Source organism: Dermacentor variabilis, chromosome 7 (assembly GCF_050947875.1).
Source record: "Dermacentor variabilis isolate Ectoservices chromosome 7, ASM5094787v1, whole genome shotgun sequence".
Taxonomy (NCBI): domain Eukaryota; kingdom Metazoa; phylum Arthropoda; class Arachnida; order Ixodida; family Ixodidae; genus Dermacentor; species Dermacentor variabilis.
The window spans coordinates 56279090-56289955 of record NC_134574.1 but is presented as its reverse complement, the minus strand read 5'-3'; the positions used below and the strand labels follow the sequence as shown (position 1 = coordinate 56289955).

The window sequence follows — 10866 nt, the reverse complement described above, 5'->3', positions numbered from 1 at the left end:
CAATGTAGTGCCGCTGTAATGCCTTGATGGCGCTTTATTTCGGTGTTAATCGAACCTGCGTGGTAACGCGGAGTTGGCCGAAGGACGATGTCATATTTTTGGATTAAAGGTAAACTTTGTCGATATCTATGGGCGATAGCGGGACTTTGCAAAAGAGCTGCTACGACCAGAATCGCACTTGGTGCTTAATTAAGAATTCCATTAGGGATTAGGTCCAGTGTAGTACATCGCGAGAGCCGGCACCTCGATAAGTGCCGCCATGTTTACTGACACAAAACTTTTGCGTCGAGCTGGGTTGCTGCGCTGTTTCGGTGAAATAGCGTCGCCGACGCAAACGCTAAACCCTATTTGAGTCTCTCGCATGCGCAGTCTCGTTGACGCTATCTGTTTGTTTTTCTTTTTTTTTTGCGGCCGCAAAGCTTTTGCGGCCCCCTATTCGAAAACTTCCTGATGTGCATGACATGCATGAGTATATTGCATGGTAGCATGTTCAGTGCCGGCGCGCGTACTCGATCGGTCTTGCGGTGAGCCTTTGCCCGCAAGTCGTGACTGTGGCATTGCGCTGCTTCCCGAGTTAATAAACGCGCGTTCACGATCTGTGTGTGGTGCCTTCACCGTATCGACGAACGCGGCCGTAGCGGCCTCAGTGCGCCGCGGTGTGGAGGAACGTCGCGTCCTTTCCTGACCGCGCTTGCAGGGTAAGCCTTGTGCAAACCCATCTCCACAACATATCGACTATATATGAGTTTAAATTTGCATGGTATATGGTAAGCGTACGTGCCTTTGACGCTGTGCCAAAAGTGCTTGTTGCTGCGCCAAGTCGGCGTTTTACCTGGGCCGCGATTTGCGCCCAAAATGTGAAATGGCTGTACCACCACCGACACATATGCTTATCCTGCATTTAGTGTTTCTCGACAAAACGCCTCGGTGCTATATGTTCTCATTGTCTCGAAATGTGGCGTTTATGCCTAGCTGGTGATAGAAAAAACGAATCACATTACAAGTTATAAGAAACATCCGCAATTGCTCGTGAGGAATTTCGCAATGATACCTTCTTCGCAATGTTACAGATCTGTATAAAACTCTAGTGGCGTTATATGTTGTATCGCTAAACAAAACCCAATATAGAAAACAGTCGACCATTTGGAACACAATTTTTTCTAAAAATTTATCGGCACATTAGTGCAAAGAAATCTATGCAAAAAATTTACTTGGTGTAGCATGTTTCTTGGACTAGCATGTGTACCCGTTGTATGGAATAAAAAAGGAATTTCTTTTTACTGATATACGAAAAATGGGGATCGCCTGCTGTTGATTATCTTTTCATTATTCACAAATAACTGCTGCGACGAAAATTTGCTTTGGTGGAGTTTTGTTCTGCACAGGAAACAAACATGGCCTCTGTAGCAATTTTCTATATGTGAAATTGTAGGAAGCTGTCTTATGTATGTATGATCGTAGCACAGAATACCTCGCTGTGCGATAGGTTGCTAATAAAAAGACTCATCCAACCACATTTTTTTTGCCTACATATGTATTGCCGAAACAAAATAGCCGTGCGCTATGGCGTGCTGGCTTGCGTATCTTGAACAGAATGAAAGTGAGTTTTCACACAGATAGTTGCACACATGTGAGTACGACAAGATGTCGAACGGTGTTGAAAACAAGATCTGAAAGGCTAAAACAATCTGAAGAAATAAATGCGAGCCATGTTGGTTTCCGTTGGCGTCTGCAGTAAAGGCTGTGTGCTCGTTGTGCACGTTATTATCAGTCTATCTTTATGTCCACTGCTAGGACGTACGTTTCGGCCACGGCGGCCGCATTTCGATAGGGACGAAATGCGAAAACACCCGTGTACTTAGATTTAGGCGCACGTTAAAGAATCCCACGTGGTCGAAATTTCCGGAGTCCTCCACTACGGCGTGCCTCATAATCAGAAAGTGGTTTTGGCACGTAAATAATTTCATTAAGGACGTTGGTTTCTTTCTGCGATCTCCTGTTTTCCCTGTTCTGCGCCAACGGATTCCAACTTGCGCCTGCCGAATTTCTAATTTCATCACCCCACCTACTTTTCTGCCGTCCTCGACTGCGCTTTCCTTCTCTTGGCACCCATTCTGTAACTCTGATGGTCCACCGGTTATCCATCCTATGCATTATACATGGCCTGCCCAGCTCCATTTCTTTTTATCTTATTGTCAATTAGAATATCGGCTATCCCCGTTTGCTGTCTGAACCCCCCCCCCCCCCCCCCCGACGCCGCTCTTTTCCTATCTCTTGATGTTACGCCTAACTTTTTTCGTTCCATCGCTCTTTGCGCTGTCCGTGAACAAGTTAATGTTCACGAGCTTCTTTGTCAACTTACAGGTTTCTGCCGCTACGTTAGCACCAGTAGAATGCAGTGATTGCACACTTTTCTTTTCAATGATATATAGTGGTAAGCTCCCAGTCAAGATCTGACGATGGCTTCCGTATGCACTGCAGTCCATTTTTATTATTCTGTAAATTTCCTTCTCATGACCGGGGTCCCCCGTGAGTAATTGACCTAGATAAGCGTACTCCTGTACAGACTCTAGAGCGTGACTGGCGATCCTGAATTATTATTGACTTGCCAGACTACTTAACGTTATTTTTGTCTTCTGAATATAGTTGTTCAACCCCACTCTTACAACTTCTCTCTTGAGGTTCTCAATCACGTGTGGTAATTCGTCCCCAGTGTTTTTGAACAGGACAATGTCATCTGGAAACCGAAAGTTGCTTAGATATTCGCCGTTGATCCTCACTCCTAAGTCTTCCAGATTAATAGCTTGAATACTTCTTCCAAGCATGCAGTGAATAGAATGGAAGAGATTGTGTCTCCTTGCCTGACCGCTTTCTTTGCAGGTATATGCCTACTTTTCTTGCGGAGAACCAGGGTAGCTGTGGAAACTTTGTAGATATTTCCGAAGATATTCACGTATGGCTCCTGAACTCCTTGATTACATATGCCTCTATGACTGCTGGTGTCTCCGCTGAATCAAATGCCTTTTGCAAGCCATATAGAGAGGTTGATGTTTCCATTTCGTGCCTCAGTAAAGCCGTTGCCATGGCAGCATGCTTGATTTTTTTCGTTTCTTTATCCCCCGGAGTTTGGGCTACCAAGCACCAGGGGAAAAAATTGGCGCTCGTTACGCAATTCTCGTTTACCTGGAAGGTATAACAGCTGACATAGCCGTGCTTAGCGTCTCGAGACAGGCGAGGCGAAGGCGGGGTAGTCACGTGTTCGAATTTCGGAGGCCGCAGGGTAAATACGAGAAATAGCTTATCTAATTCCCCCGGGAGAATTTTCCGGAGCTAGCCCGGGAACTTGAAATTTCCGTCGCTATATATTGCGTGTTTTTCTGGCCTTGACCAGACTCCGCTTTCAGTAAGACTGACGAGATGTGGAATTTACCAGTCAACAAGCATTGCCTTTTTACTTTAGTGTTGCAGTCGGTACGTGAGTTCGTTTTCTGCGCTGCGCTCCCATGGCGATGCGGCATTCTTGACCCTGGGATCCAGCATGGGACGTCGTACTAGGCCACGCACCGCCATAGGCGATTATGCCGAGGCTGGTTTGGTCGGCCAACGTGAAACGATGGCCTAGGATTACGATACCATCTGTTATAATGGGCGCAGACATATGAAACAGCGACAAGCAGAACTGCACGGTACGAGCAGTGATGCAAGCAAAAATGGGACAGCGGCAAACAAAGTAATATTGCGGACCAGCATTGACACCGGCAGCAAACGTGAGTAGATGCAGTACCACCAGACAAATGTGAGCTCGCCACAAAACACATAGATGCCAATGCATATCGTACGCGCAACATACGCTTGGTGTATTCGCATTTTGATTAACGAATCAAATGCTTTCAGTAGAAGATTTCTTTGCCTCTTCCTTCGACGTTTTCCATTGCTGTTGCTTTCTTGTCGTCGGCAGGTGATTAAGAGCACACGGCAGCTGTAGTTACCTTCTGTCTACTATTTTACTTGCCTGCTCTTCTCTTGACAGTCGTGCGTAAGTACAAAGATGAGCGCTGCAGCTTCTGCAATGTATCTTCGAAAGGGGGCTGAGCTCACGCGTAATCAGCTGTTCAGATGGCACTGTGGCGAATGCCGAGTAGTTGCGGAGGGCATTGTCGCGACGGTCAGGGGGCTCCAGAAAGCATTTATGTGGCGCCGAAACAGCTCGTGGGAAAGGTCTAATAGACCCCAAGCGAGGCATGCTTTCTGACAGAGTGCCTATGCCTCTATTGCGCTGCTGCCAGGTAGATAAACACGTTCACCAGCCGACGCGGCGTTTAGTAGAGCAGCGGCAGTTGACAAGTCGAAGGAAGAGGCAGAGAAAGCTTCACTTTAAAAGCGTGCCTCGTTCAGGGGGGAGCGTGGGCACAATTCCCTCTGGAGTCGTCACATTGCCCTCTCCCCGCAAAAGCATTGTCGAAGCTGCAGCGGTTTCATTTGTGCTCACGCGCAACAGCGCGGAAAGGTAGTAGAGAGAGGAGGCAAAGAATCGGTCGAACCGGATGCCCTATACTGAGTCACCGACGCTATCGCCAAACGAGTGAACAACTTCGAAGTTCTATTTTTGATGCCCCTGCTGTTACGGTAAGTGCACGGACCTGATTACTCTGAACCAGTGCATAAATATCAAGAAAAGGAATGTCGAACTTAGCTCACAAGAGTGAACTCCAGTGTGGCAAGAGAACTGTCGGAAACTTTCTGGCAGTACTCCACTGGCGGGAAGAAGAAAAAAAAAAACAGAAAAGTGGAATGTGTGAGTCTAGCGTTACTTCCGACATTAATTGCTTATCTCAAGTTCTACACGAGAATTTCTGATGCTGTATCTGCAAAAAAAGAAATAGCTTATGTCCCATATCCTATACTCCCATATGACATATCCTATACTCCCATATTATCAGGTTTGCCAGACAACAGATAAGGGACACATGGCTGCAGAAAAAGAGCGCGCTCAAGAACAGTGAACCGAAAGTTTTCATTCAGGAAAATTTAACTCGCCTCCACAGCGAACTTCTTCGGGCTGCGAAAGAGCGGGCAAAAGCGAAAGGCTGTGATTTCGTCTGGTATGTAAATCGAAAAATTCTTGCTCGAAAGTCCAGTGGAGCAGCTACCACTGTTATTAGGAGTAAAGACGACCTTGGCAAACTATAACTGATGACAAGTTTATTCTTTTGTGTTCAAAGAAAGCACGATGAACGAGACTCGTTATTATTTGTCTAATGATATTAACCAAGCAGTGTCAAAGTTCTCGACGGCTATTCACAAATGTATTCACCTCAATACGAGGTCAGTGAAAAACAAAATATTGTGCTTAGAAGAATTCTTTGCCGGTTTCTCTTTTCAATTTTCTGCAATAATGTTAACAGAGACATGGAGCACTTGTGACTATGATGTTTTCAGATTGAAAGACTATACTACATACTACGTAAATAGGCAAAATTTCCGCGGTGGTGGTGTTGCACTATTGCTCAGCAATGATCTAGAAGGTCAATTACTTGAATCGTACACTGTAATAACCCGAGATTATAAAATTCTGTCGGTTTGTACGCAAAGCACTGTGTTTTCTGTATGTTGCCGACCCCCGGACGGTAATATTTTGTCATTTCTGGAGTTCTATGACCTGTTTATGGCTTCTGTTGTTGAGCGTCATAATTAGAAAACGTTAATAGCTTGCGGCGATTTTCATATTGACATGAATATTCCCAGTCCGTCTGCTAGACATTTTAATACATCCATTGTGGCTAATGGTTTTGTTAACCTGGTTGATATACCAACGAGAGTCACAAGTGAAAGCCATTCTCTACTTGATTTAATTATCACTAACTCTATGCAGACGAATGTTACATCGGGCGTTTTATCGTGTTCCATTAGTGATCACCTTCCCGTGTTTGTTTGCATAGAGAAGCCTGGTGCAATGGGGAGCAAATCTACATCAGTCACATACCAAGCAATTACAGACATTACTGACATCCTGTGGGGACCAGCTTGTGAAAATAGATTGGAGCAAGATAGCTGAACTAGATGACGCAGATTTAACCTATAATACGTTTATTGATACACTTAAACAAATTTATCATGACTGCTTTCCTCCTGTGACCCGCATAAAAAGTCGCGAAACCCGCAAGCCCTGGATAACGTTAGAGCTCCGCAGAGAAATACAAACCAAACAAAAGTTATACAGAAATTCTTTGTGCACTCGTCAGGCTGAGGACCTTGCGGTCTTTAAGAAATGCAGGAATAAATTGACTAAAAAAACTGCGATCTGCAAGAACTTCCTATCACCTATCACTACTAGACGTCAAGAATACTCGACATAGTGCACTATGTGCAAGGTTAAATACTCTCTTACAGCGTAATAGTGCACACACTGCATTAACCAAACTAAATATTGATGGAAAGGAAATTTGTGGTTTGGAATTGGCTAATGTATTTATTACGTTTTTAACAAACCTGACTACTAGCGCTGCTCAATCTGGTGCTAGCAAATAGATGCACATTCGAAATGATGAATCAGTCTCCCTGCATCCTGTTACGGAAGGTCAAGTAGTGTCAGTAATAAGAAATCTTAACAGCAGTAGTTGTGATATTGATGACATTCAAATTCGGCCAGTCAAGCATGTAGCTGAAGTTATCGCTCCTATACTTGCTCAAATCTTTAACATCTGTTTAGTAACTGCAGATTTTCAAAAAAAAAATGCAATTAGCGAAAGTCGTTGTCCTTGTTAAAAAGGGAGATAGAAATGTTCTTGGTAATTACAGACCAATTTCAATTCTGCCAGTGTTCTCAAAAGCCTTTGAAAGAATGCTTCATCTAAGGCTCTCTAACTTCATAAATTTAACCTACTAACACCATTTCAGTTTGGCTTCTGTAAAGGCAAATCAACTGAGTCTGCATTGCTCGAACAAAAAGACTATATAATAACGCAGCTAGAAAACAAAGCTATTGTCATTGGTGTGTTTGTGGACTTTTTAAGGGCTTTTGACCTCGTGGACCATAAAATACTGCTTAATAAATAACAGCGCTATGGTATCCGAGGGAAAGCACTATCATTATTGAACTCTTATCTATCATTTAGGCAACAAGTGGTATTAATTAATGGTATGCAGTCTGAACCGAAACCTCTCATGTGCGGTGTCCCCCAAGAAAGTACGCGAGGACCTTCACTCTTCAATATTTATATAAATGATATAATAAATATTAACCATGATGTAAAGTTTGTCATATATGCGGATGACACAAGTCTGTTTTTTGCCGGTAATAACATTTCCGAACTTATTGATCAATGCAACGTTGCAATGATTGCCCTCGAGGATTGGTCCATTTCTAATTCAATGAAGATAAACGAGGGTAAGACAAAGGCAGTCATTTTCAAACCAAAAAAATAAGCTTATCCCACCGCATGAAGATATTATTTTGAATTCACGTCCTGTAGAAATAATAGAGCAGTTCAAATGCCTAGGGGTTATATTTTCCTCCATTATGTCATGGGATCATCACGTTAATTACGTCTCAAACAAAATAGCTCAAATAACTGGCGCTATAGGTCGTTTAAAAAACATCCTACCTACACAAACTAAAATGCTGATTTACAACTCAATATTCAACTCGCATTTGAATTATTGCCACTTAGTTTGGGGAGCCACAACCTTCACTAACCTTGAACGCATTCACCTAATCCAAAAAAGGTATCTCCGACATGTGTATAATACGTCATACCGACATCCAAGTGCAGCTTTATTTAGTCATTCTAGAGTAATTAATGTACATAATCTGTATAGATATCGTCTCAGTGTCTTTAAATCGGAAATTAGGAATAATATAACCAATCTCAGGAAATTAGCAGAACTAAAGAAAGAAACGTTAAGCTATCCATCAAGACATGGCGAGGAATGGATAGTACCGACACCTCGGCTTAAACTTGGACAAGAACGCCTTCACTATATTCTTCCATCTCTTCTTAATGGTTATAGTCTCATTAATTTTGATTTGTTTTCTTGTTTGCGCTAGGAGCTTCCTATGTGTTTAAATAGCATGGCTTGAGCTTACTTGTGTCCACGTATTGCTGTTTCGTGTACACTTTAGTGATTACTTGATATACTTATCTGTTTGTTTGTTTTTTGTACAAGTTCCAGTACTGCCTCCCTGCTGAATTTTAGGTTTGTAGACTTGTCAAGCTACCCTGGTGTAGCTTTTTTCTGCAACCCCTCCATCTGTATTGTAAGATGGGAAAATAAATTGAAATTGAAATTGACCGTATGGGTGTCTAAGCATAACCTGCATATTCCCATATGATTATATCAACGTATGCAGATCCCATATGAAAACAGGGGTATTCAGATATATCTTATCTTTAGCCCCATATGATATACGCGAGCATAAGGGTTCATATATGGGACCCCATCCGTTCATGTAAGAGTAGTGGTTATTGCGCATGCGGTTCTTTTAGGTAGAGGTGCGTGTGCTTTAATGCTACGTTAACTTTACGTTTTGCTATATCTCACAACGCTTAAAATGACCCTGCAATGCTTTTTTACGTCCACCATCTATACACTTATCCTTACGTGTGAAGGAACTAGGGGTTGTGCGATAATTAATGCACGCAAGCCAAAGTTATCGGTCGCGAAAACTTCAAAATTTAAGCAAAGTGACCGCTACCCTCGGCTAAAGTTTTCGCGACTCTGGACGTAGAAATGCGGTGCCAAATGTCAGCACGGCACTGATGTTACGTAGCGGAAGTAGAGGCGGCATGGTCGCCAAGCCTATGGCGTCACGATAGATTGCGAGATTAGGAGGCGAGCGAACACTTCTCGAGGGCTATGGCTTCCAAGATTACGCGCGCACAGGTTTTGCTCCGACTGTCTGCGACCTCGTGCGAAATAAAAAGGAAAGAAAAGGCTCAGTGCCCTTTTGTGAAGAAGGATGACCAGTGAAGCTCTGTATGTGGGCCCCTTAATGGCGAACCGCACCTCCGCCGCGGGTCGGCGCAGTATTGCACTATTTTGGGAATCGGCCTACTTATCGGGAGTGCTTAACGCCTGCTTCACCTCTGCCGTGGGTCGGCTCGACATTGCACTACCTTCAGGATTTTTTTCTACACGCGGACACGGTAGTGGCGAAGGTAGCCCTTAACAGTTTCTCTCCAGGAACTCTCGTGGACTTACATTTAGGTACATGGTAAAAGAACCCCGGGTGGTCAAAATTATTCGGGAGCCCTTTGCTACGGCGTCTCGCTTGGCTACAGTGTTGTCTCGGGACGTTAAACTCTACGTATGAATCAGTCAAGACGTCCACGAGCCATACTGTAAACAATAAAATTCATTCCATAGCTTGGAGAACGAGCAATGAGTTAAACACGTCTGTGGGCAAATCGCATAGGTACACCAACTGACAATCCTCTACGGGGTACACTGTGGCGGGCGAACGCAAAATGAATGGCTGAGCCGAGTTTGTCATAAGCTTTATTCCTCTTTTCTTCAGCACGATGTCTCGTAAAGTTTGGTCACTGCGAATCAGGCTGCCGCGGTGTTCCGCGGACAAGTGTCGTGCGAGACGACGCTGTTGAGAAGCAAACCGTGGAGCAGAGCGTTGCGGAAGCACAGGGTTTCGCCGCCTCTTCGCAGTTGAGATTGCTGCGCAGAGAATGTGAAAACAACAACACTTCATTTCTAATGGGGTCAAACATTTCGGTGCGCAAAGCCAGAGAGGCGCGTGTAGGCGTGCCAGGTCAGACGATACAGACAACGGTATCGTACTGCGCGTTCATTATTCTGTTATTTTGCAGTATACCGATGCCTCCGATAGTTGTTTGTACATAGCGTTGATGGGAAAGTTAGTGATTCCCAATGGTCAGTGGTACCGCTCTATGAACGCAACGACATAGCTCATTCAGATATAGCATACGTATCATAGGGGCTCCGTATATTACACGTGTTTGTGCACACGATAAACGACCTATTAAATAGTGAATAGGCTCGCTAAATATGTTTTAAAATTTGCAGGCGTCAGGTGCGCTCAGTTAGCATAAGACAGGGTAACTGGAGATCCCTGGAACAGGCATTGTTCCAGCGATCCATAAATAGAATGTGGCCATAAATAGAATGACTACTATTTGGTGCATGTAGGCCACACCAAGACTAAAGCGGAGAAACTATCGCCCTCATTACGTGGGAATGCGAGCTGAGGCCACCCAAAATTAATACGCGCAAAAAAAAGTCAGAACGGCGCATTTTGAGACGCGTACCGCCAGCGAGGAAAAGGAGTGTCGAGTGGCGCTCTTCGACCAAGCACGGCCGGCTGCTGAGGCCAGTAGAGCCCAGGACTAGGGGCCCCACCCGCCTGCTTCCCCAATACAATACACGTTTTACAATAAACGTTATTCAATTCCGTTCACGTGTGCAGATAATTTCATTCCAGGGTGCACAGCATACAAAATTTATTATTGGCCTCTTCGTCGAACCGTGCCGCTGATGACCTCGCTGAAAGTTCGTGCCCCAACAAACAAATGGCCTATTTTTGTCCATATTCGCCTACGACGTTTACCAGTTCGCCCGGTTGTTCATTTCCAAATAAAGCCAGTATGAGGGGGAAGACGCTGAAATGTAACTGCGTGGCCGCCAGTTGCCACAACGCGTGTCAGCTCCGTATAAAATGCTGTCACGATCCCCTGACGTCACGGGAAGCCAGTGGGGCAACCTTAAAGGGGCGTCGCAACGCGTCTTCCGATTGTGCTTACTATCTGGCCTGTCATGCTTCCACTTAAAATAAGGATGAGATTTTTGGTTTTCTGTAGAAACATGGTTTACTGAACTTTGACCTAAATTGATTGG

The 10866-nt window shown here is 44.4% G+C and overlaps 1 protein-coding gene across 2 annotated transcripts in view; it reads right to left on the bottom strand.

The window, feature by feature from the left end:
- Positions 1-9481: 9481 nt before the first annotated feature.
- LOC142587458 (deoxyribonuclease-2-alpha-like) overlaps positions 9482-10866 on the bottom strand; it is a 47498-nt gene continuing 46113 nt past the window's right edge. For both annotated transcript variants that reach the window (XM_075698495.1, XM_075698494.1), the window contains one exon: positions 9482-9669. In XM_075698495.1, coding sequence (XP_075554610.1) covers positions 9550-9669 — 120 coding nt within the window. In that variant the 3' untranslated portion in view covers positions 9482-9549. The remainder of the gene's footprint in view (positions 9670-10866) is intronic.